Below are 26,621 nucleotides of genomic sequence, written 5' to 3'. Positions count from 1 at the left end.
TATGTGATGTTATAGGGATAATAAATACATCATTTTATTACAGCAACAAGGACATTGGCAGGGGTTCATGCAAAACCTTTCCCTTCCCCTAGTGTGTGCAACATAGAATCATTAGGGTTGGAAGAGACCTCAGAAGGTCATCCAGTCCAACCCCCTGCTCAAAGCAGGACCAACCCCTTCTAAATCATCCCAGCCAGGGCTTTGTCAAGCCAGACCTTAAAAACCTCTAAGGATGGAGATTCCACCACCTCCCTAGGTAACCCATTCCAGTGCTTCACCAGCCTCCTAGTGAAATAGTGTTTCCTAACATTCAACCTCGACCTCCCCCACTGCAACTTGAGACCATTACTCCTCGTTCTGTCGTCTGCCACCACTGAGAACAGCCTAGCTCCATCCTCTTCAGAACCCCCCGCCCTTAGCTGAAGGCTGCTATCAAATCCCCTCTCACTAGGGTGACCAGATGTCCCGTTTTTATAGGGACAGTGCCGCTTTTTGGGGACTTTTTCTTATATAGGTGTCTATTACTCCCCACCCCATCCCGTTTTTTCACAGTTGCTCTCTGGTTACCCTACCCCTCACTCTTCTCTTCTGCAGACTAAACAAGCCCAGTCCCCTCAGCCTCTCCTCCTCAGTCATGTGCCCCAGCCCCCTAATCATTTTAACTGCTCTGCTCTGTGCTCTGGCAGCCTCTTTGTCCGGCTCTGTAACACACCCATGGTGCATCCCCTCTTCTAAACGAACCCTGCCCCTCCCCTCTAAAATCCCCGCCCCGCCCCTCTCGAATGCCCCCCACTGCCCCGCCCCTTCTCTCCCGAATATGGGGCGCGGGGGGGGGGAGGGGTGGTCCTCTTCTCTCTCCGGTTCCGCGCGGCGGTGGGGGCTGAGCAGCCCCGCGCAGGCGCGGCCAGCGGAGCCGCCATTTCCGGCCCCCTGCGCTGCGGCCTGCAGCTTCTCCGTCCCGCGGCGTCTCTCCACCCGCTGCGGGGAATCCTCTTCCTCTCCCCGGACCAGCCTGCGGGGAAGCCCGGGCCTCGCCCCCTCCCCACCATGCGCCACAGCCTGACCCAGCTGCTGGCGGCCTCGTCGGGCGGGGAGAGCCCCTCGGCCGCCGCCTGGCAGCTCCCCCGCGCGGGGCCGGCCCCTGGGGCCGGAGGCGGCCATGGCGGGGAGGAGGAGCCGGAGGGCCCCCGCACCAAGCCGCAGCGCTGGGACGCGGCCGTCCTGGAGCAGCCGGAGCAGGGGCGGGGGGAGGCGGCCGCTGGGGCCGAGGAGCTGGCCGAGCAGGAGGACCCGTTCGCGGGGCTGGGGCTGGAGCTGGGCGATCTGCTGGAGGCGGCCCAGCCGAACTGGGACCTGGATGTGGAGCCGAGCGGCTGCTTCTGCGGGCAGCAGGACGAGCCGGAGCCGCCCCTGAGCGCCCCGGGCCGGAGCAGCTGCGGGGCCAGCCCGGGCGGGGTGGCGGCGGGGAGCCGGCTGAAGGCGGCGGCCGCGGCCCGCCTGAACCGGCTGAAGAAGAAGCAGTACGTGTTGGGGTTGGAGAGCCGCCTGCAGGGCCTGGCCGCGGAGAACCGGCAGCTGCGGGACCGCAACCGGGGGCTGAACCGGCGCCTGCGGGATCTGGAGCGGGAAACTAACTACCTGCGGGCCGTGCTGGCCAACCAGAGCGCCCTGGGGCAGCTGCTGAACCGCCTGGCCGGGGCGGGCGGGCTCAGGCTCCGTACCAGCCTCTTCAGGGACATGGACCCGCCCCATCAGCACCCACCACAGACTGGCGAGAGCCGCGACCACGACTACGCCCTGCCGAGCCGGGATGCTGGCGAGCTGGAGGCGGAGGAGCGGCCGGCCTCCGGCGGGATCTGCCTCCACGTGGACAGGGATCAGCTGTCGGTGGAGTTCTGCTCCCTGTGTGCCAGGCGGGCATGTGCCTCCTTCAAAATGTAGGGTCAAGTACCTGCTTCAGTGTTTATTCTCACCTGTCCGTGCCCACATCCGGGGGCCTCGGGCCGTGGCGGAGCAAGCAGGCCATGGCTTGAAAAATAGGGGGTAGGCAAAACTGGCATGGGAACGGCGCCCGTGCGTGGCAGAGGGTAAAGAGCTCGCGTGAACGGCACACTTGGGAGCTTGTTTGTATTGGGTAAAGATTGTGCAAAACTGGCGCACAAATAGTGCGCTTGGAATCTGCTTACAGCAGCGTACTAAATATTGTGCAACCTGACATATGCAGGTGTATTCGGAGCCCGTTTGCAGCAGTGAGTGAAAGATCACGCAAACCTGAAGCATGAAAGTGTGCTCAGTGCCCACAGTTGCCAGTAAAGATAATCCTGTCTACCCTGTTTTGAATCAGATAATGTGTAGTCGGCTTATCCTGAGGAGCTGAAAATACTTTGTTTTTTTTTTTAAAAGAAAAATGCTGCTTTATTAGGACATCGTCACCGGACAGACTTAAGAACAAAAATAGTATTGATCAGCAAACAGTTAAAGCATGCATATAAAACTGTAACAAGTCTCAATTATACATTACTATTAAACCTCTCTGACAGTTTCTTTTTTAGGTGCTTGCCCTGCCAGGCTCCGTTGTGTAGGGGTTAAAGAACAGTCGTTTTCCACCTCGCAACCTGGTAAGGATCCATATATTCCCATAATGCGATATCAAACAGCTTGCATTGATGCTTAGTCCAGGTTTTTCTGATCACTGGTTTAGGACCAGTGCTTAGAAATGTTTTCTCATCCTGAAAGCATTTGTACTGATTTGCCAAAGTGTTTCCAGCTTTGGCCAATGGACAGGTAGTGGATATTAAAACTATATTCTGATTATTATTCTTCTCCTTGCCTATATTCTGCAGTGGAGTTTTGACTTGATTTTAGTAGCCAGTAGCTCACAAATTAATGGAAAAGGAATAACGTACACTGCTTGCTTTCCTTCTAATAGTAGCAGTTTTTAAGATATTTGCTACTGAAATATGCATCTGATTAGGGGAAAGGACAAATAATATGGTAATGAGTGTGATGTGGTTTTTTTTTTAAGGTCTTCTGTTTTTAGACCACCCAGAACTATAAGCAAATGGTTCTTGTTTGAAAGGTCAGGATTTGTGCCTTCCAGTGGTATACAATTCCTGATGGTTCTCAATATCACTTTAAAAAAGAAAGTCATTTCTCATTAGTCTACCTTACTTGGTGATGTAAAAATTTGTATGTTAAACATAACCCAAATATTGGTTTCAATTATTAACATTGTACAATGGCACCCTAATGCAGGCAAGTCACCTACTTTTTTCACATAACTGTAACGTGAATTGCAATTCTAATTCTAGTTCACCATAAATAGTCTGTATACCCAAGATCACTGAGATTCCTTGTATTTCAGAAGTGGCTTTTTACTTAAATTACATGCATACTTGCGTAACTTTACTATGGGATCTTAAATTGGCATCTCTGAGTATTCAGAAATATCTCTAACTTTCTATAGTCAGTTAGGAAATACAATCTGCAGATGAACAAAGGTTATGTCTTGACATTGATGGTTTGAAAAAATAATGCGCATGCAGACCTCCATGTTTAGTTAAGAGAGGAGGAATAAAATAATTTGGGGGGGGTCACAGACAAATGTGTGAGAGTTGCTTTTGGATCAGCACTAATATTACCCTATCTTGCAAGACAAATAGGTTACAATACACCTTTTTATTTTTTGGTTGTATTAAAATGTTTAGATTATTCATATGTATGTAAATTGGGGAAGAATGGGTGTGAAAAATAATTAAATGTAAAGTGAGGTTTCACAAAGAATGGGTCAACTTAAGTCTAGAGTTAATGATTGAGATGTCTCTATTTCTAAAATGATTGAGTTAATATACTTAAACCTTAACACTAAGGTATAATAAATGGATTTATATGTTGGATTAAGAGTAAATTGAAGAGTCTCCTTCTCCCAGTGATGTGCTTAAGTAGCTCCCATTAGTGGTAATAGGAGTTAAAGGAAGAGCAAGAGAAGAGACAACTAATTTCTTTGTGAAACATCACTGTTTGAAAAAGTATATGTGTATTTAGCATCCTTGTTTTTCTTTATGCTAAAGTGGATACAGCTGTGTTGGGGCAGAAGAGACGGGACCAGCTGCTGGCCACATTTCCTGCTTTATTTTAAAAGGTAGTATAAGAAATGGGGGAAAAAGAGGTAACAGGGCTTCTGCTGTCTTTCATTTTTGAAAAGCTTGAATGTTTGGAAAAACTAATCTCACCAGTCCAAAGTTAGTGTGATACTAATTTGAAAAGTGACTATGTACAAAGGTAATTTTTTACTTCTGCTTTCTTTGTATTCAGAGTTACATGTTCACAGAAATACAGAGCCAGCACAGCTAAGAACTAGTTAGCTGTGGATTCTGTTCCATCATGTACAGTATCAGCCGGATTATCTATTGAGTTCCAATTTTTGACACTTATATAACCCCATTGTAGGCCGTGGGGTAGTCCAAGTGTCATTGAGAGCCTAATTTAACTTTTAGAGCTCTTATTCTTGGTGATATGTGAGCTGGGAAGAACTGGACTTACTTGAGCCTAGACTGAGTTTGTAGGGCTCATAGTTGGAGAAACGCATCTTTACTTCAACATCTTATTCAACAAAAATATTAAAACAGTAAGCATGGAAGACTGCCATGGCATTTTTAGTAAGTTTTAAGGTAACTATTAAGTTACCTTAACTTAAATGTGACACTGTCTTGCTCTGTAATAGGATTCCCCCTTTTTGCACAATTATAAACACTTTGTTGTTGGATCAGAGCAATCTGGGACTTAATCCTGGTCTCTAATATGCACATGTCCATCACTGCGTTCTGTAAAATCTACTGCGTATGAGCAATAGTTAATTTTACACCATGCAAAATGTTGTGTGCCGGTACAACTAAGAACAGGATCCACCCCCAAGAATGTGACTGCAGGGATTTTTAGTGCCTTCTGAATCATATGTAAGCCAAACAGAGGGGAAAATTCTTTGAATGCTAATCAATTTGTGCTATCTGTATGGAATATTGTTAAATACAGCTTTTTGAAGCAGAAACCTTGAACTGATTTCTTAACAATACTTGAAAAACTTGTAAATGTTTCTTTGTAATTAGCTTTGTGCCGTACAAATAAGAATACAGTACTATAATAAAACCAGATGTGTTGTTCTTTCAATTATGGGCTCAAATTTTTTCATTTTGTTATTAACTCAACGTTTTGTTTTTAATGGATGGATCTTTAGATGGTTGGGAATTGAAAAAGGGATTGCTAACAGTGTTGCCTGTACGTTTTTATCAGTTGGGAAGCTTTTTAAGCAAGAATATAAAACTGGTATTTAAGAGTTAAACCATACTTTGATTTGTCTTACAGCTTTATAAAATTACTTTTCTTTAAATGAACAACTTTTGTGGGTGGGGATGGAATAAAACTGTTGCTGTTTCTCAAGAGTCTAAGATGCAGTGGCACTTTCTCCTTGGAGTTTGCAGTGACCACTCTGATTTACTAAATACATTATTTAATAAATAACACTTTAACTGTGTGCAGCATTTCTTCAAGAAACCATGTAACTTAAGTAGAAATCTTAGGCCTGGTCTACTCTAGAAAATTGGGTCGGTACAACTACATTGGTCGGGGTGTGAAAAATCCACATGCCTGAGTGGTATTGTTAAGATGACTAAGTAAGTCCCCATGTAGACCATGCTAGGTCGATGAAAAAATTGGATTATCTACACCAATGTTGGCGTAGGTAGGGTCTGCACTGAAGCACTACAGTGGCACAACTGCTGCTGTCGCGTTTTAAGTATAGACACACCCTTAGTAGCTACTTCCATGTTCTGGTGACATCTCTCTCTCTCATTTTTTCATTTCATTTTTTTGCTTCCTAATATTGATGGTTATCTACTTTCTATTTACTGTCATGTTGTTAGTTAATAATTTTATGTCCTGTTCTTGTTTCACATACTAAATTGCAGACTAAGGGCCAACAAAGTGCTTGTTCCATTGAGTAATAGGTATGCACATAAGGCCCGACTTGAATTGCAAATGATTGTCAAAACCCTGTGGCTGAGTTGCAGACAAGCCATGGAAAAGTAGTATTGGACCCTATTACTTATGGTAACAAAGTCCGTTATTACTTTTCCATGATTTTCTGCTGTTGGCCGCCTGGGGCTGAGAGCGGGGGCTCTCGCAGCTCCCACTGTCAAACTGCGGTGGAAGCCTTTTATTGCGGAATCCGCAGTATTGCCAGTTACATAGGGTCTTACGCATATAACTTTTTCTATTTTGACTGTATTCTGCAATATGTTTATCTAAAAATGTAGTAAATGACAATAATCAAATGTTGAACAAATTGGCTAAACTTGATGAAGTGTAACTGTTGACTTAGGCCTGGTTTACACCTAAAATTTAGGTCGACATAGCTGCATTGCTCAGATGTGTGCAAAATCCACACCCTGAGTGGCGTAGCTATGCTGACCTAACCACCAGTGAACGTGCCGCTAGGTTGATGATGGAAGCATTCCAGAAGAATGCTTCCGTCATCAGTCTAGCTACCATTGTTTTGGGAGGTGGTGGTCCTTCAGTAACAGAAAAATCCCTTCTGTCACTGAAGGCTGCATCTACGGTACGGAGTTATGCCAGCAAAGCTATACCACCATAGCTATGCCGCTGTGGTACCTGTAGTGTAGACATGGCCTTACGCTTCCCAAGTGGTTTACATTTCTGGATATATGCAGGGGTTTGAGAGTACACAGTTGATAAATTTTAACAGGTTTTTAGAGTTTGACTGCAAGGCTGTATCATAATGCTCAGTTGTTGAGAGAGTCTTAAAAAGATGTTTGTTCTTTGGACGGTGCGCTTCAAGAAAGTGGCTTGTTGGGGTGTGGAGTTATTGGTTGCCTCTCCATCTCTAATTTAAGTGTAGGCATTGCATGTACTTAAAGTAGTCTGGCTCAGTCTACAGCAGTTATAACGAAGGATAAGATTTTTGTCATGGAAGTCACAGACTCCATGACTTTCAGAGAGCTTGGTGACATTTTCTGCTTCAACTTCAATCCTGTGCTTTGAGGTGGCAGGCCCTGTGGGCTCCCAGATTCCATGGGTCCTGCAGGGGCCCTGGAGCTGTGTAAGTCTCTTCTCCCCCCCCCCCGAAGTTAGCCCTCACCTTATTTTTAATAAAAGTCAAAGACAGGTCACAGGCTTCTGTGAATTTTTGTTTTTCCTGTGACCTGTCCATGACTTCAACTAAAAATAATCATGACAAAATCTTAACCTTATTTATAACAAAAAAAGTGGGGAAATACCTCAGTAAGAAGATTAAATTAATGAATAAAAAGAAGTTAAAATTATTTAAGCAATAATGACATAAGGGAGTGTATTTCTTGGCTTAATGAGCAGCTGGAAGAGTTAACGTCTGGCTTTGTTTTGTGCTGTGCACTACAAAGGAATAACTGATTAAAGGTTATAATTGGTGTTATAAACTGAACATACACGTAAACAGAAGGGAATCACCATTTTGTGTCTTAACTGCATGAAGATAGTGCAATATTTTTCATTGCTGATGTTTTTCTAGTAGTTAAAGACCATTACAGTAATCAGTAAGAAATAGGACTTCATTCTCAGTAATCTTAAATGCCTGTGCATTTTAATAGCATTGCAAATTAACCTTTCTCTCTTTTCTCCAAACAGCTTAGCAGCACCTGGGGGAAAAACAATTCAATTTTTCTGCAACCTGTAACTGCCTGGAGAGTTGGTATCAAAGTAATTATGGGGAGCCATGTCACAAATTTTGGCATCTACTGATGTATCTGAGTTACCAGTTTTTTTTTGTCACTTGCCAAAAGTGGAGAGTCCTAGTGTTTCCTTTGAAATTTTGAGGGACTTATTAAAAAAATAAAGCAAAGGTTTTATGTATAAAACTTTCATAAAATTACCCATTTTTAAAAACCTTTATGGTAATGTGTTTTGGGGATTGTGTATTTGGATATGGTATCTTCTGCGTGAAGGAAAGTATTGTAATACTTCGTATACAGCCTATTATACTGTTATTTATTTAGACTTACAAAAGCCTCAGTAGGTGTACAACATATGATCTGGGTTTCCAAATGGATATTTTGTATTCAGAAACTTTTTTTTGTAGTTTTAAGCATAGTAAAACGTAGGTCACCAGTGGTGGGTGAGGTGCTCTTCTCTCCCATCCTGTTGGGATAAGAGAGTGCCAGGGATGGGGCTTTCTTGGGAGGTGTGCCTGTTCTGGGCTTAGGAGAAATCAAGAAGAGGAGGGGAGTGTTTATTGCCAGGGGGATTGGGAGCAAGGAGAGAAGAAAGCTGTTGCTGGTTGTGATAGGTGAAGTAGTGTTTTGTAGCACTGTTCATAAAACGGAGAGCTCTGCTCATGATGGTACAGCAGGCTTCTCCATTCCTTTCCCCTCTAACAACCCTCCCTCCCATAATCTGAATCACCATCATTCCAGCAGAAGATTAGACCTTGACTACCTTCAGAATCCATCTATATTGCTTCTTAATTGCACAGTAGATTTTGCCTTTAAAATGCAGTGAAAGCTACTGCAGTGATGATGTTTTTGTGTGTAACCTGTTTTTGCCATGATGGTAAGAATCTCTACAGATAAGGATGTAACTAAAAATAATTATGACCGTACCTGTAACTGCTGACTTGGGATTTTAAACTTTTTCTTGCTTAGTTTTCAGTTGACTTTTGGCATAATGTAACATAGATACTACTTTTCATAGTATTCCTACAATTTGTGTGATGGTAGCTGTTACTAGAAGGTACATAACTCAACCACTTGAAATTTTTTTTTTTTTTTGGTGTGAAATGCCAAAGGTACTGGGGCATACTGAGAAGTATTTGTATGTAAGAGGCAAGTAGCCCCGCATTAAAACAATTTTTCCCTTATCGATGAATCTTTAAATAGCCATGCTAACATATTTGACTGAGAGAAAAATTGCATCAGTAACTTAAAAACAATTTTTTCCTGGTGCAACTTACAAGTGGATGAATTAAAAACTTTTCAGTATCAGGCTTTGTAACTTTAAACAGTGACTGGCCAATAGCCACAATGTGTGTGTCCCTATTTTTTCAATCTCCTGATACAGACTAACTTGTTAAGTTTTTAAATTTGAATAAATTATTTAGTGTAAAAGAATGTCATCAGGTGAACAGTCTTAAAAAAAAAAAAAAGGTACAGGGCTGCAATTGTTACTCTTTAAACTAGTTTAGTTTCCAAAGCGGAATGAACGTAATACTAATTAGTTTGATTAAATGCTGGTTTGAGCTGGGCATTGGTTATGTAAGCTGCTTCTGTCTCAGTTCTGTGATGCGGCTTTGATACTGTCCTGTAAAATACCTTTGTTCCGGTCATGGGACCCTAGAGTGCCAGTGATAACTGCTGAACAGTACAGGAGCTAAATGTTTGTTGAGATGAAATCCGGTATGGCAAGAAAAATACAAGGGAACGCTGGAGGTCTCAGCGCTGTGTGCGCGGAGGAAGAACGGCGTGGTTCCATTAGCTAAATTGTAAATACAGGGGCCGAACTCTACTCATTTTTCCCTGTATAAATCAGGCTCGCCCCACAGGCTTTTAATTACCTAGGAAGCTAGAATCACTGTCGTATACATGATTGTTTCTCTGCCATAGCAATCACATTGCTCTTATACTTGTCAATTGCATGCACATAATTTTTGGAAAGTTGGACAAATACAATAAAACAGCAACTGTGCATTCCATTTACACTCGTCCAAGAATATAGATTCGCTAACAAACCCGATGGTTGTTTTCAATAAAACTCTAGGATCGGGGAACAGAAGCACAGATCATTTTCTCTTTAGAGCAGGCTACTCTTCAACAAGCTGACACATTGTCACTCTAAAATTTGGGGAGCCTGCTAGCTGGCAGTTTACTACATTTTTGTGAAGGGTGTTCCATGTCCTTCAGACATATTTGGTATGTGGGATTGCACTATATATTTGCAAAGAAGATACATATCTATGCCCTTACTGTACTTACCCCTTCATTAAATGTGTATAACTTTAGAGTGTTTCAAATTAGCATCTCACATAAAGCACCCTAGAATGTGCTGTAGTGAATGTGACTGTACCTTGACATCAGCCCAGACCACTTACTTTGTGAGACCCGAAGATGTCTTTGGGTAATGAGGGCTGCACATTACTTGAGCAGCATAGATCGCTTTCAGCCTCTTGACTGACTGTCCTGGTTAGAAGAAAGCTAATGAATTTTATGTGCAAAATTAGATGACAGGAAGCTCCAAAATTCTTTCTGCTTTGACATTTCTGGTATCTGGGTATGGAGGCTTTTAAATTAACCCCACCCCACTTTGCTGTCTTCTTTTCTATCTTCTCCATCAGACTAGTAAAAGTGGAAATAAAGATATTTGGTCTGCCATTCAGGGTTCAAGTAACAATGCAGAATACTGTATATGTTGGCAGAATGTGTCTCAATTTTGGGAAGGTTTCAGAGTAACATCTGTGTTAGTCTATATTCGCAAAAAGAAAAGGAGTACTTGTGGCACCTTAGAGACTAACCAATTTATTTGAGCATGAGCTTTTGTGAGCTACAGCTCACTTCATCGGATGCATACCATGGAAACTGCAGAAGACATTATATACACACAGAGACCATGAAACAATACCTCCTCCCACCCCACTGTCCTGCTGGTAATAGCTTATCTAAAGTGATCATCAAGTTGGGCCATTTCCAGCACAAATCCAGGTTTTCTCACCTTCCGCCCCCCCCCCCCCCCCACACACACACAAAAACTCACTCTCCTGCTGGTAATAGCCCATCCAAAGTGACCACTCTCTTCACAATGTGCATGGTAATCAAGGTGGGCCATTTCCAGCACAAATCCAGGCTCTCTCACCCCCCCGCCCCCCAGAAACACACACTCACTCACTCACTCACTCACTCTCCTGCTGGCAATAGCTCATCCAAACTGACCACTCTCCAAGTTTAAATCCAAGTTTAACCAGAACGTCTGGGGGGAGGGGTTAGGAAAAAACAAGGGGAAATAGGCTACCTTGCATAATGACTTAGCTACTCCCAGTCTCTATTTAAGCCTAAATTAATAGTATCCAATTTGCAAATGAATTCCAATTCAGCAGTTTCTCGCTGGAGTCTGGATTTGAAGTTTTTTTGTTGTAAGATAGCGACCTTCATGTCTGTGATTGCGTGACCAGAGAGATTGAAGTGTTCTCCGACTGGTTTATGAATGTTATAATTCTTGACATCTGATTTGTGTCCATTTAGTCTTTTACGTAGAGACTGTCCAGTTTGACCAATGTACATGGCAGAGGGGCATTGCTGGCACATGATGGCATATATCACATTGGTGGATGTGCAGGTGAACGAGCCTCTGATAGTGTGGCTGATGTTATTAGGCCCTGTGATGGTGTCCCCTGAATAGATATGTGGGCACAGTTGGCAACGGGCTTTGTTGCAAGGATAGGTTCCTGGGTTAGTGTTTTTGTTGTGTGGTATGTGGTTGTTGGTGAGTATTTGCTTCAGGTTGCGGGGCTGTCTGTAGGCAAGGACTGGCCTGTCTCCCAAGATTTGTGAGAGTGTTGGGTCATCCTTCAGGATAGGTTGTAGATCCTTAATAATGCGTTGGAGGGGTTTTAGTTGGGGGCTGAAGGTGACAGCTAGTGGCGTTCTGTTATTTTCTGTAGTGTCCAGGAAGTGGATCTCTTGTGTGGACTGGACCAGGCTGAGGTTGATGGTGGGATGGAAATTGTTGAAATCATGGTGGAATTCCTCAAGGGCTTCTTTTCGTCCCCTAAAGCCCCTACTCTACTTGCGCTATATTGATGACATCTTCATCGTCTGGACCCATGGAAAAGAAGCCCTTGAGGAATTCCACCATGATTTCAACAATTTCCATCCCACCATCAACCTCAGCCTGGTCCAGTCCACACAAGAGATCCACTTCCTGGACACTACAGTGCTAATAAACAATGGTCACATAAACACCAACCTATACCGGAAACCTACTGACCGCTATTCCTACCTACATGCCTCCAGCTTTCACCCTGACCACACCACACGATCCATTGTCTACAGCCAAGCTCTGCGATACAACCGCATTTGCTCCAACCCTTCAGACAGAGACAAACACCTACAAGATCTCTGTCACGCTTTCTTACAACTACAATACCCACCTGCAGAAGTGAAGAAACAGATTGATAGAGCCAGAAGAGTTCCCAGAAGTCACCTACTACAGGACAGGCCTAACAAAGAAAATAACAGAACGCCACTAGCCGTCACCTTCAGCCCCCAACTAAAACCCCTCCAACGCATTATTAAGGATCTACAACCTATCCTGAAGGATGACCCAACACTCTCACAAATCTTGGGAGACAGGCCAGTCCTTGCCTACAGACAGCCCCGCAACCTGAAGCAAATACTCACCAACAACAGGAAACTAACAATTGATGTTTTTCTTCTGATCATATTTCAGTGTGGGCAACTTTTTAAAATCAAGTTTTGAAAACTTGTGTTCCAGGTTTTCTTCTGGTTAATTGAAAGCTGTCATGCATGTAACCAAGTCTGGCAAAGTGTGCTGCTGGAGTCAGAGCAAAACTCACTAACTTCAGCCATCACAGTACTGCCAGAGAACCTTCAAAGTTAGAAGTATACAGTTTCACTTCTATAGCAGCTAGAACAGAGGGAGGCAGAGTATTTTGAGCTGAATTTTGGTGTACCTGCAGTAAATCCAAATTCAACACAATCAGGAAGTATGATTTTATTGGTCATTTTGAAACAAACACTAACCTTGAAATTTTTAAATTAATATTTTAAAAATATAATAGCTCCCTGTATGAAGTTAGTCTGATTCCTTCCATTTACTTCCACAATGAAGATGAAAGCATATCTTATTCAGAAGGATTTTTCTGCCCTCGAACAGTACAACACATGAGCTCTGTGTAGCTCAGAAGCTCGTCTTTCACCTACAGAAGTTAGTGCAATAAAAGATATTACCTCTCCAACCTTGTTTCTGCCACAAGAGCATATATAAATTCCTGCTGACAATTTACTGAGGATTATATGCAGTGTTCCATAGTTAGAGGAAATATGAAATTCATCTAATCTCTACTAGAAAAACATGACGTGTGTTGTACTGTTCGAGGGCAGAAAAATCCTTCTGAATAAGATATGCTTTCATCTTCATTGTGGAAGTAAATGGAAGGAATCAGACTAACTTCATACAGGGAGCTATTATATTTTTAAAATATTAAAATTTCAAGGTTAGTGTTAGACATGGGTGTATTAATGCAGCACCTCTAATCCCATTTGACTGATGCACAAAATCAGCATATATGTATTTCTTAGTACATTTGGGGAGTTTTGAGTGCTCCCTGATAACTTAAAAAAACTGCATAACCTTTGCTCTATGATAAGTTTGTAGGGGTCATACATAATGAACACTGAATTGTGCTTCCAAAAATGTGTTTGGGAAGTGGGTATTCCCCTCTAAAAGTAGTACACAAAACAAAATTCTGTTTCAGTTTACCATTTAATAGTGAAACACATTGAAAAGTCTTGATTTACTTATTTAAAAAAACCCACAAAGCAGTAACTTTCTTGCCTTATTTAGTTTCATGGTTTATTGTAGTAACCCACACAAGCATTAGAGAGTTGTGTATTTTTTAGTTTTAATCTTCGAGTTCTTCAGGATTGCTGCTTGCTTCAGGCAGCTGGAGCATTTTCATAAATATTCCATACTGTCTTGAGCTGAGGTAAATTCCAAATGCAGCCTGCAGAAGGATAGCAAAACTCATCTTCTTAAAGATTGGTTGAGAGACTTTAATCCAGAAGCGTAACATATTCTCTTTCCCAGGCAAGGGAGCTGAGCTGTACCTATACAGAACACAAGACAGTAAAACTTAGGGGAAAATCGGTGGTAAAGTAACAAGACTATCTCCCTCTTTAAAATTACACAAATTTTAGGTGTTGGGTATATCTACAAAGCAATTGGACAGCTTTGGCTGGCCCATGCCAGCCAACTCGGGTTTACAGAGCTGAGGACGCAGGGCTGTTTCATTGCTGTGTTGGGCTTGGGCTGCAGCCCAGGTCCCAGAGCTCAGGCTCCATTCTGAGCTGGAAGTCTACACAGCAATGAAACAGCCTCGTGAACCTGAGTCGGCCAGCCATGGGTGTTTTGTTCCTGTGTAGACATACCCTTACTAGCTTTTTTGGGTACTAGGAATCAGTGATCCAGATTCCAGATTAGAAGTAAAGTATTAATACTTGCCATGATTATAAGGCTCAACTTCAAATTGCTTTACAGACCAGTCCTTAGAATGCCCCGGGGGGTAAAGTATACCCTCATTTTGTCAAGTGGAGGCAGAGAGGTAATTTGCCTAGGATCACAAAAGGGAGTCAACATTGAGATGGGAGCTCATGTGCCCGGCTCTCTGTCCTCAGTTCCTGGATCTGTTCCTTAATCTTGTTCTGTTCCAATTGATTAGTACTATGCTTAGTTATCCACCTTCTGTTCAAAGACCTTCAAACATTAGGTTAGCCATATTTTAGGCAACTCTGGTTTTCCTATAGAACAGATGTCCTACTCAGCCTGCTGAACTCATCACACAGCAGGGGCTAGGCAGGATAAGATTTATGAATGCTGCTCTGCAATCTTACTTATTCCACCCATTGTAAAACTTTTTTGCTCTGTAATATCCAAAAAGACTGAAATAGCCAATTACGCTTTGAGAAGAACTGTGTATAATTAATTTGTCCCAAGAAACCAAAGTATAACAAAATTTCACATACCTGGCTGCAAGTCCTGCATTTATAGGAATGGCCAAGAAAATGGGATATAGACCACCTATAACAGATCCAATTAATCCTCCTCTCACTAAGGCACAGGTTGCACATGTTAGATCACCTAGGTGACAAACAAGTCATTTCACAGTTAAGATACAGTATCTACATTGTTTTTACATTTTAACCTGAGCTTAAAGAGGCAGGCTCTCTGAAGTGAAATATATTGTCAGCGGAAATGGCTATGATGAACTGGAACTAGAGAGATTAAGTAGAAGAGTCTACCTAGTGTATTATGACACCCCTCCACCGTTCAGCTCTATAGAGTTTCCAATCAAATATAACCCAATTTGTATGGCTGTAATTGCACCTAAACTTAAGTGCCAGGATGCAACAAACAGTTTTACATAAGCATTACTGATTCAAAGGGGAGTTGCAAACACAGATCCATTGATGGTGAAGTGTTCAAAAATTAGTGGGGCGTGTCATAGAAAAATCGGTTCCATCCATATCCCCTCACCTACATGCCATTCAGGTTGAAGAATGTTTTTTGTATGTGCATAAATGTAAAAGTGGTGTCTTTTGACATTGTTCTGTGCACCTGGCAGTTCATGTACAAGGTGAGGTTTTCAACACTACATTGCTTCACTGTTTTGCAATAAGCATAAGCTTTTCTGGTATTGTATATAAAACACGCTGACAGTTTTTATGACATGGGACCTTTGAAAACAGTGCCCTTCATAAGGAATTAAAAATTTACCTGACATTAAAGGTACGGTTACAGCACCGTGGTAAATTGCTGCTGTTGTGAGGAATGGAAGAACAGCCATTGGCAAACTAGAAGCAAGCCGAGCCTCTGTCACATTTAGGATGCGTCTGAAAAAACTGTTTGCTATTAAACCGCAAAAGCCTCCATTTATTCCTAGGAAGTATGATCCATGTGTTAAGAGTTTCCTGTGGGGGGGAAAATTAGGTTAAAATGTTAAGCAACTGTGTGGTGTACAGGATATCTGTTTGTTCAGTCTTATGTCTTTGGGAACATGCTGTATTAAATTACTACTCTGAAGATGATCTAAAATGGAGTCATCCTGCTTTCAGAAGCAACTAGGTACAGTATTCTCTGCTGTATGCCTGAAGTTACTGTGATAGTGGTAAGGATCAGGGAAGAACAAGTAGGTACACCTTGAAGTATGCACAACTGGCCAGTGAATTACATGGAGGGGTTATCTTCTAAAACTGAGATTCTACAATTATAGGGGACCACAGGCATATCCAGACAGATGGTATAGGCAACTCAGAGGTAAAAATACTGTTTTTGAGGAACAACAGTCTGATTTGGTACAGTAAATGCTGTGGGTGTTGGAAATGATCTTACGCTTCCCTATGGTAACATTCTAATAAAAACATTAGGTTATGTGAGAAGCCCCTATACAAAAAACTGTCTGGAAAAAATTACGTTCATTGAAGTTTAGCCTTGGTGTTACACAGCAAAAGCAAACCACTTAGGCCGGAGTGGGTAATTATTTTTACAGGGAGGCCACTCCACGAATTTTAGTACATCATCAGGGGCCGCATATTTCTATTACAGGGATCAGCAACCTTTGGCACACGGCCCATCAGGGAAACTGCTGGCGGGCCGGGATAGTTTGTTTACCTGTAGCGTCCACAGGTTTGGCTGATCGCAGCTCCCACTGGCCGCAGTTTGCTGTTCCAAGCCAATGGGGGCTGCGGGAAGCAGCATGGGCCAAGGGATGTACTGGACACCGCTTCCCGCAGCCCCCATAGGCATGGAATGGTGAACCGCGGCCAGTGGAAGCTGCAAGCGGCCGAACCTGCGGATGCTGCAGGTAAACAAACCGTCCTGGCCTGCCAGCGGTTTTCCCTGACGGGCTGCATGCCAAAGGTTGCCGATCCTTGATCTACTACATTAATGGAGGGTGGGGCGGGGCCTGGGAGGGAGTTTGGGTTCAGGAGGCGGTTCTGACCTGGAGTAGGGGGCTGGAGTGCGAGAGGGGGTGCAAGGCACATGCTCTGACCAGGAGGCGCTTACCATAGGCCCCTCCCGATGCGGCAGGGCGCAGGCGGGCGGGCTGCTGCTGGCACATCTCTGCGTACCCCTTGGGAGGAAGGCGCTAGCAGGTCTCTGTGCACTGCCCCTGCCTGCATGCACCACCCCCGCAGCTCCCGTTGGCCAGTTTCCGGCCAACAGGAGTTGTGAGGACAGTGCTGGGGGTGGGGGCAGCATGCGGAGCCCCCCCCCCCCCCCCGCCAGGGGTGTGCAGAGACATGCCAGCAACAGCTGGCTGCTTCCAGGAGCGGCATGGGGTCATGGCAGGCAGGCTGTGAGCACTCCACTGTGCTGCAGGATTTTCAGCTGCCTGGAGGTCATGAGGGGGCAGCCAAAGAGCCTGGCAGGCTCGACAGAAATGTTAGATGGGCTGGAACTGGCCCACGAGCTGTATTTTGCCCACCTCTGACTTAGGCAATACAGGGTTTTAGATCCCAATTAATTTTTTTCCCAAGTCCATATTTACTATTAAAAGCTGCATCCCACTTGTTTTAACCAAGACATATGCCATCCAACCTTAAGCAGAACTCTCTATTGAACTCAATCAAGTATTCTTTAAAATGGTCCGCAGAGCAGTGATAAAATTACTTATTTATATTCTAGTAGTGCCTGAAATGTGCTAGGGGTTATATGAACAGATACTGTAAGATGACACATCCTTGCCTCGACGAGTTACAGTCTAAGTATAAAAAGACAAAGGTACATACAAACAGAACTTCCAAGGTGAGGTAAGAACGCATCTTGGCTTCAATCCTAACTAGGCGTATTCAGTTCAGCGTGATCAAATTTAATGCATGCATTAGAGTGGTTACAGGATGAAGGAACTCATTAGACCGCATCTCCCCTTCCTATTCTATCCCAATTATCCCTCTGTTTGCCCTTTGGTTCAGATGTCCAGCCTATTTGCTTTGACTCTACAGTACCCCAAGTTGCGGAAGTTTAACAAACAAAAATAGGCAGAGGTGGGTTGAAAAAAAAGAAAAAGGTCAGAGGTTAATACATAATAGACAAGTGTTATGTAAACAAACTGGATGTAGTAAGGATTATATACTGCTAATTAATTGCAAAAATGACTTTTATCTGAATCATGAGGTTGTGCATAAGACAGCTTGTGCGACTGCATCACTTCCACGTCACCTTCAATTCTTCCTCCCCTTTTCCAACTTAGGTTTGTTACACACGTTGCATCTTAAGAAAAATGACTACCAAAACTTACAAAGGAGACACACAAAGTGGGTGAGCTTTTATTGGACCAATTTCTGTTGGTGCAAAAGCTTTCGAGCATCACCGAACTCTTCCTCAGGTATGGAGAAGATTAAACTAGAGGGTCCAGGCTCAATACAAGGTGGGATAGATTGTTAAACATAAGGGATTCACACATTTTAAATGGTTTCCTACAATGAAGTGGGCAATTAACACCTCTTCGGTGGTAGGACAATGGAGGGCTAGTTGGAACAAGCTGTATATCAAATTGTTGTAATGGGCCCTAAAATCAGTAAAAAGAAAAGGAGGACTTGTGGCACCTTAGAGACTAACAAATCTATTTGAGCATAAGCTTTCATGAGCTACAGTTCACTTAGAATATAGAATATCAGGGTTGAAAGGGACCTCAGGAGGTCATCTAGTCCAACCCCCTGCTCAAAGCAGGACCAATCCCCAATTTTTGCCCCAGATCCCTAAATGACCCCCTGAAGGATTGAACTCACAAACCTGGGTTTAGCAGGCCAATGCTCAAACCACTGAGCTATCCTTCCCCCTCACTTCATTGGATGCAAAATCATTGTCCTGGTTAAGCATCCAGCAGAATGAGAAGTCTGAACTCCCAGGCTCACGTTTTGAAGGTGTTCTGCAGGTTTCCTTTAAGGACGAGGCCGGTCAGCGATACAGGCGATTACTTTGTGAAAAGTGTTCACTCACGGAGGGTAGGGTGTTTTTGTCCAATCATTTTTATGTGAGTTCATTGGAGAGCCGAGTGATTGATTGGTTTCATACACAATTTGTTGTTGGGGGTATTTGATGCCCTGAATGTGGTACACCATATGTTGTGATGAGCATACGCAGGACCCATAAATCCTGAAAGGTGTGTTGTGGGGGGTATTGATCATTATAGCAGTGGAGATTGTCTGCAAGTTTTGCATTTGTTGTTCTGGCAGGGACTGGTGTCGCTTTGAGTTGATGTGTCCTGGTCTGTGGGAAGCTTGGCAAGGTTGGGGTATTTGAAGGCCAGAAGAGGGGCAGGGGGTTGTGAAAGATTTAGTTGAGGATGTGGTCCCCGTTTACTATGGGTTGTAATTATTTGCTTTTAGCATGTATGGGTTCTAGTGCAGGGTGGTAGGTGACAGTAGGTGTGCTGTTAATTTTTTTCCCCCTCCTGTATTAAAGCACAATCTATAAGGATATTGGGGTGGCCTGTTCCATGATACGATCTACTTCTCTGGTGGAGTGTCCTTAATTGGGTAAGGCAGTTTTAACTGTGTATCCTGGACTGTCTCTTCAGAGTATATTCTCTAGTATCTGAGAGCCTGGAAGTAGATAATAGATTGCCTGGTGTGTCTGGGACTGTTACTGAGTTGTGGAGGTAGGTGTGGTAATCTGTGGGCTTCTTGTATATAGTTGCCTGTATGGTACATTATTAAAGCTGGTTGTGGTGTCCAAAAAGTTGATGCTGGTGCCGGAGTGTTCTAGAGAGAGTCTGAGGGATGGGTGCTGGTTGTTGAAGTTGTGGTGGAAATCTGAGGGAGTGTGAAGGTATAAGGATAATTCCTTTGGGGTCCAAGGCCTACAGCTGGCTGGCTGATTAGCCCCACCCTATGCACCTGAGAAAGAGCTTGTCTACACTGGCACTTTACAGCGCTGCAACGTTCTCGCTTAGGGGTGTGAAAACACACACGCCTCAGCTCAGCAAGTTCAAGCGCTGTAAAGCGCCATTGTCGACAGTACACCAGTGCTGGTAGCTACGCCCCTCATGGAGGTGATTTTTTTAGAGCTCTCCAAACGCTGTGCTGCGACTACGTAAGCCATGTTAAAGCTCTGCCACGGCAGTGCTTTAACATTGCCAGTGTAGACTAGCCCAAAAAGTTGCAATTTAATTAGCTAACCCTTATAAAAGAAGCCAGCAGGAAATGGGGTGGGGGAGAAGAGAAGATAGAAATATCCTCCAGAAAGTTGACAGCGCTGACTGCTAGTGGAGCTGTTGCAAGGAGGAACTACTCTAGAAACCAAACAGACAGCTGGGAGATTGTGTGGAGTACTTTATTGCTGAGACTCTGAGGTAAGAGCCAGGAAATTTTGGTTACTGGTGTGAGGGACTGAGGCTACGTCTACGCTACAGACCTTACAGCAGCACAGCTGTACTGCTGTAAGGTCTCCCATGTAGCCGCTCAATGCTGACAGGAGAGAGCTCTCCCGTTGGCATATTTAAAACCACCCCCAACAAGTTGTGGTAGCTATGTCAGCGGGGGAGCATCTCCTGCTGACACAGTGCTGTCCACACCAGTGCTTTTGTTGGTGAAACTTATGTTGGTCCGGAGGATGGGTTTTTTCCCATGCTCCTGACCAACAAAAATGCTTATTTAGACACAGCCAGACTTGGGAAATGGACAAGTCAGCCTGCACAGACCTTGACGGAAGAATCTGCAAGGTTCAGATTTTGTACGGTAAGGCGGCTTAAATAAAAGAACTAACTATGCTGCGAACTGCTTCCTTGGATTCCTTGAGAGAGCACTCAGACGGAATTAACCCAAGGAGTGAGCTGACTCAGCAAGAGCAAAGCCTGGTCCGGTAGAAGGAGGCACTATAAGACAGGCCCTAATCCTTTTACTGAGAGTTTAGGTTGTCTGTCCAGAGGATGAAAACATCATTGATGTATCTCAGGTATATCATTGGATTCAGGGTGCATTTTTCCAGAAATTCTTCCTAGAGGTGACCCATGAAGAGGTTAGCATATTGCATTATCCACAGCTGTTCCTATGGTTTGGAACAAACGTTTGTTGTTAAATGTAAAGTTACTATGGGTAAGAATGAAATGGATGAGTTTGGTGATGTGTTTGAGGTGGATTTCTAAGCACTGTTTATTATTTTGTAGGTATTTGAGACAGGCAGTGATGCTCTCATGGTAAGTAATGTTGGTATATAAGGAGGCGGTGGGCAGTGATGGTGTTCTGAAGGAGGTTGTTAATGTTGTACAGTTTCTGGAGGAAGACGGTTGTGTGGTGAGTGGCTTGAGGATGGTTTCTATGAGTACTGATATTCCTTCAGTAAAAGTGCCATGGCCAGATATGATGGGTCTGCCTGGGTTCCCTTGTTTGTGTATCTTAGGAAGCATGTAGAAAGTCCATGGGGTGGGTTTGTGGGGATTGAGTTTGTAGAGAGTTTCTCTTTGAGTTGTTTGGGAAAGGATTTGATGATATCCTTCAATTCCAGTGTGAACTGTGGTGTGGGGTCTTCTAGGAGTTCTTTATTGTAGGTAGGGTCAGAGAGCTGTTGATTGGCTTCTTTGACTTAGTCATCATGACAGAGAACTATGCTGGTACCTCCTGTGTCTGCTGGTTTGAGCACTATGTGGGGATAGGATTTCCAGATTGGTATCGCCATCCTCTTAGTGGCAGATGTGATATTTAAGGATGTCAGTCCCGTCCCCCCCCCGCCTTGAAGCAATCCGTGTAATGATCCAGTGTATGGTTTCATCCACTGGGGGGTTCCAGTCAGATGATTCTATTTTCTTATGACTGTTGGTAGGGATGTGGTAGTTGCAGGTGGCGTCATTTTGTTTGTGAAACACTTCCTTGAGTTGGCAAAAGCATTGTTCTAGTTCGCCACATATTAGTTTTTCTCACATCCTGGGACCAACATGGCTACACCACCACGGCTTAACTGCTACCGTTCCAGAAGTCACAATCTTTGTAGCAGTAGATGTGGGTTAAGCTCTCCACAGGCAGCATGTGATGGGATGTACAGGGTCATTCCCTGTCCCCTAGGGCAGGGGTTCTCACAACATTGGCCTCAGAGTACAGCTCCCAACTCTCGCTCGTGGCTGCACTGACACTTTTTCCTAAAATACTTAATTAACTTCAGGAAAAACAATTAAATATGCACAAATACACATCCAAATCATTGTAGTTTATATATGTACGGCTATTTTGCAGACTCAGTAATAAAACTAACTATGTGAAAAGTGATATTTGTATATTCGTTAATGTCACTTTCACAGCACACTTAGTAGCTACCTGGGAGGCTGTGAAAAGTGATATTAACAAACATACAAGTATCACTTTTCACAATCTCCCAGATAGCTACTAAATCTGCTGTGAAAAGTGATACTTGTATGTTTGTTAATATCACTTTTCTCAGCAAGCCACAGGACCCAGCCCTGATCCAGACGGTTGACGGGGGAGGCAATGGTGGGATGGATGCGGGGCTGCGGGAGGCAGCAGGGGCCTGGGGTGATGGGAGTGGGTGATGAGCCTCACGGCCAAAGCCAGGGGTGGGTGTCTGCTGCCATGCAGCCAGGGCTGGGGCTCAGAGCCCACGGCCAGAGCCAAGAGCCAGGGACAGGAACTGCATGGCCGGAGTCAGGGATTGGAGCCTGCTGTTGCACGGCTAGAGGTGTGGGTCAGTGCCTGGGATCACTCCCTGCTGCCGCATTGCCAGAGTCCGGAGCTGGACCCTGCGCTAGCTGCTGTGCGGCCAAGGATTGGCACCCAGGGCCAGCTCCCGCCGCTGCATGGCTGGAGCCCAGGACCAGAGCTGTGGCTGGGAGCCTGCTGTCATGCGGCGGGGGCAGGGGATCAGCGCAAGGGGCTGGGCGGCCAGAGATGGGGAGGGGGGTCAGCACCTGCAAGGGTCGGTGCCCAAAGCCCCGCAGTGGGAGCCTGCTGCGGGGCTTTGGCGGCTGGAGCCAGTGCTCGCCACTATACGGCCAGAATTGGGGGGCCAGAGACTGAAACCCCACAGCTGGAACCGGGAGTTGTTACCCGAAGCCCTGTGGTTGGAGCCCGCTGCTGTGCAGCTAGGGGTCGGCGCCTAGGGCCAGCACTCGCCACAGTGCGGCTGGAGCCTGGAACAGGCATAAGGGACCAGCGCCAGTTGCCACACAGCTGGAACCAGGGCCAAGGGGGAGGTGTCAGTACCTGCTGCCCTGTGGTTGGAGCCCAGGGCCACATGGCCAGGCTCCTCAAGTCCCGCCGCTGGAGTCTGCCGCCCAAACCCCCTTCCCCAAGGTGGGTCAAGAACTCACCTTGCTCCTGCAGTGTTGTGCCCCACCTGTTTCCAGAGGCGGTGCAGGGGAGCGCATCCAGGAGCAACAGGGAGTGAGGGGACCATGCTTCCCCCATCCCCAATCACCACTCAGGGGGCTGTCATGGCTGCACGAAAAGCCTGTGGTGGCCACATTTGAGAAACACTGCCTACTGGGTGTTCTGCAGTCCTGCCTCACTATTCCATTGGTGTCCCTGTGAGACCCTGCTGATCCAGGCAGTGCTGTAGGGGTTTTGAAGTGAAATCCCAGCAGGGGTTTTCAGAGTCCAAGGCAATGAGTCCAGCTGAACCTAGTCAAGCTTGAACACTTAAAAAGTTTATAAGGGGAAAAAAGGGATTTTTGCTGCTGAGAAGTCAGCAAAGGGGGCTGTAGAGGTAGAAGTGCTATGCTATTTATAGAGGTTTTTGTTCTGCAGGTCAAGGATTTGAGCAGAGTGGAGGAAAAGAGGATGACAGGACTGGCTGAACTACAACTTTGTGCATTAAAGTGACTTCACAGAGGGCTCCTTTCTCCTGACCATAGCCTCTTGTTAGATTTCTCTCCAGAAACCCAGGCTCTGGTCCTGCCACCACATTGCAGGGCAATCTCAGAATAAGGTCCAGGCCTTTGGCAGCTGCTCTCTTCCATGGTCCACCATAACAAGTGTAACATGCAGAATGGAAGACACTAGTCTAACAAATTTTTCCTCAGACTTTTAGTTCAGTCTAACAGTACGAACTGAGAAGGGAACGATGATTATCTTGTTACAGGGCAAAGGCTCATTTGCTGACCACGTTAAGATTAGAAGCTTTGTTTTCAGAGTAACAGCCGTGTTAGTCTGTCTTTGCAAAAAGAAAAGGAGTACTTGTGGCACCTTAGAGACTAACCAATTTATTTGAGCATGAGCTTTCGTGAGCTACAGCTCACTTCATCGGATGCATACCGTGGAAACTGCAGCAGACTTTATATACACACAGAGAATATGAAACAATACCTCCTCCCACCCCACTGTCCTGCTGGTAATAGCTTATCTAAAGTGATCATCAGGTTGGGCCATTTCCATCACCAGCAGGAGACTGAATTTGTGTGGGTGGGTGGAGGGTGAGAAAACCTGGATTTGTGCTGGAAATGGCCCAACCTGATGATCACTTTAGATAAGCTATTACCAGCAGGACAGTGGAGTGGGAGGAGGTATTGTTTCATGATCTCTGTGTGTATATAAAGTCTGCTGCAGTTTCCACGGTATGCATCCGATGAAGTGAGCTGTAGCTCACGAAAGCTCATGCTCAAATAAATTGGTTAGTCTCTAAGGTGCCACAAGTACTCCTTTTCTTTAAGCTTTGTTTTATAACTGATTGGTGTTGAGCAACTAGGTGCTTGGCAATAGGTTCCAATATATGGGTTTTATCATGGCTTTTCCACAGCATTCCTCCTGGTTCCCCAGCTGTTCTGGGGACGGAGTATGATGCACCGAGCTTACACCCGACAGAGCAATTTCCCTGAAATCATCATTTACATTTCAAACGTGATTCAGTATCTTTGAAAATCATCCATCAACTTACAAACACAAGAACAAAAAAGGAAGTCACAAAAGCTACTTAGTTGGTAAAACAAACAAAGACAGGAGCATCACTTACTGGTCTGCTTCTGGAAGCCGAACGAACATTTTTAGCAGAGCTTCATTTTTTTTTGTATGTCGAAGCCTTGCATTTTCCTGTGGTGAATTTAGTTCAAGCTCTCTCCCTGACATTTTAAGGCTCTGGATCATAAAGTGAGAAGGAACAAGGCAAGTTTTGGTTAAATGACATTGCCACAACATAACCAGATAACTTTTGCATGACAAGCAGGCAAATGATACGAGCTAATGCTTTAACCTCTCAAGAATGTAAAAGCCCTCAAAAAACCGAAAGGACATGATCCAGCTAAAAATATCTGGGGAATTTTTGGGTACGCAAGCCCTGTTAAGCTGCCCTGTTCAGCAGGAAAGTCTGCCTGCCATAAGATTCTGAGAGAACATAAACCTCAGTTAACAGGTGATTAGTAGATCATGATCTCCCCTATTCTCCTCCTCTGCTCTACAACCAATAAGTAGTCAGATGGGCTCAGATAGTGCAAGGATTTTGTTTAAACCAAGTGATCATACTTGATGAGGCATTCTGATCAGTGTTGATGTACTTGTGTTATTTTTAAATTAAGGAAAGGATGAGCAGTGGGGAGAGTTTCCTAAAGTTTCAGGCCATATATGGCTCAATTTTTCCTCCCTGGTTCCTGAAGCTAGACATAGATGTATTTATTTTTAAAGCATTTACTTTAAGTATTGATGAGTAAGACCCTGATCCTGCAAACAAAAACACTGAACATTCTAGCACAAGTGGTGCCATAGAAATCAATAGGACTACTCACAGTAATGAAGTTAAACCTTTGTGTAAGTGACTACAGGAACAGCACCTAAGACTAAGGGCTGCTTTAAAATGCCTTTTTTGACCGGCCTTAGGAACAGACTTGTACCCAGGAAAGAATATAACATAACAGATGCAAGGTGGGTGAGGCAATCTCTCTCCCCATCCATCTCTACTTTCCACCTAAGACAACAAAAGAAACAGCCTATGGACTTTGGGAGCAGATCCTGGCCTGAGAATTTGGCAAGTAATATACTGAAAACATGTGGTAAGGGACCTCACCTTGAATCAAGTCCAGTTTGTTAAGTATAGAAAGAGTTTTCATCTTTATTTTTCTTGTAACTATTTCTAACTTCAATGCCTCATGACTTGAACTCACTTAAAATTTCTCTTTGTAGTTAAGTAAACCTGTTTTATTCTTTAATTAAAAGTAACCAAGAGTCTTTAAGGTGCCACTGCACTCCTTGTTGTTTTTGTGGATACGGCTACCCCCGATACCAGTTTAATACTATTCACATAAGGAGAGTTGCTTTTGCTTGTACTGTATCTATTTTTTATGTACTATAACCTTCAGGACGTCAGCAATAATCTCCCAAGTGAGCGTCCAATGGCTCTGCCTCTACCTTCCTTCCACCCTGTTTTAAGGTCTCTTTCTGTTCGTGTCTTCATGCAGCAGCCAACCACCAGCGGCTCCCGCTGCCTTGCCAGGGTCCCACCCCTACTGATCTCTCCTGCAAGCGCACAGACCCAGCGGGGCCTTGCGGACAGGTCGCCCCCGAGCTGTGTAGCTTCCCCCTTGGAGCTGGGCGGGTGCGACCTTGGTCTGTCTCAGCGTGGCCTCCTCAGGCGCCGTGAAGCAGAGTCGTGCCCCGCTGCCCTGTCTTACCTTGTGCTGAGTGTCCTACCCCAGCTGCCACTGCTCCTTCTTCGGGTATGGCAGTGCCACCCGTACAGGCCCCCCAACATGGCCCCGCCCCGTCACACGGAGTCCTCCGCTGGGGGCCGCCATCTTACCAGTCATATGACCTAGACACGCCCATCCCGACTCCCCCTCGGAAGGCGTCGATGATTGGGCGAGCCCGAAGGTCCAGCATAGCTACTCCTGATTGGCCACGGAGTTGGAGGGGGGG

General features: G+C 44.8%; 2 protein-coding genes across 5 annotated transcripts; one reads left to right on the top strand and one right to left on the bottom strand.

Moving 5' to 3' along the window:
- The first annotated feature begins 880 nt into the window (after nucleotides 1-880).
- CREBZF (CREB/ATF bZIP transcription factor) lies at nucleotides 881-9,740 on the top strand. 2 transcript variants are annotated; one of them, XR_007355386.2, is made up of 4 exons: nucleotides 881-1,937; nucleotides 2,541-2,618; nucleotides 4,071-4,141; nucleotides 7,678-9,740. XR_007355386.2 is itself a non-coding variant. In XM_048841215.2 (3 exons), the coding sequence occupies exons 1-2, from the start codon at nucleotides 1,048-1,050 to the stop codon at nucleotides 2,587-2,589; spliced, it is 939 nt and encodes a 312-aa protein (XP_048697172.2). In that variant the 5' UTR covers nucleotides 882-1,047; the 3' UTR covers nucleotides 2,590-2,618; nucleotides 4,071-5,166. The 2 variants fall into 2 exon arrangements, 1 of the variants encoding a protein (XP_048697172.2); XM_048841215.2 differs by lacking the exon at nucleotides 7,678-9,740 and having other exon boundaries at nucleotides 882-1,937; nucleotides 4,071-5,166.
- A 3,780-nt stretch (nucleotides 9,741-13,520) lies between these two features.
- Nucleotides 13,521-26,534, bottom strand: LOC125632687 (transmembrane protein 126A). Of its 3 annotated transcripts, XM_048841294.2 has the most exons (5): nucleotides 26,378-26,534; nucleotides 24,730-24,851; nucleotides 15,550-15,743; nucleotides 14,799-14,913; nucleotides 13,521-13,883 (listed from the first exon to the last, which is right to left on the bottom strand). In XM_048841294.2, exons 2-5 carry the CDS (start codon nucleotides 24,840-24,842, stop codon nucleotides 13,679-13,681), a joined length of 627 nt encoding a protein of 208 aa, XP_048697251.1. In that variant the 5' UTR covers nucleotides 24,843-24,851; nucleotides 26,378-26,534; the 3' UTR covers nucleotides 13,521-13,678. The 3 variants fall into 3 exon arrangements, with proteins under 3 accessions (XP_048697251.1, XP_048697270.1, XP_048697244.1); XM_048841313.2 differs by lacking the exon at nucleotides 24,730-24,851 and having other exon boundaries at nucleotides 26,378-26,529; XM_048841287.2 differs by lacking the exon at nucleotides 26,378-26,534 and having other exon boundaries at nucleotides 24,730-24,875.
- Between the last annotated feature and the right edge of the window lie 87 nt (nucleotides 26,535-26,621).

Source organism: Caretta caretta, chromosome 1, assembly GCF_965140235.1.
Source record: "Caretta caretta isolate rCarCar2 chromosome 1, rCarCar1.hap1, whole genome shotgun sequence".
Lineage (NCBI taxonomy): Eukaryota > Metazoa > Chordata > Testudines > Cheloniidae > Caretta > Caretta caretta.
The sequence above is the reverse complement of the archived record's forward strand: the minus strand, read 5'-3'. Positions and strand labels throughout refer to the sequence as shown.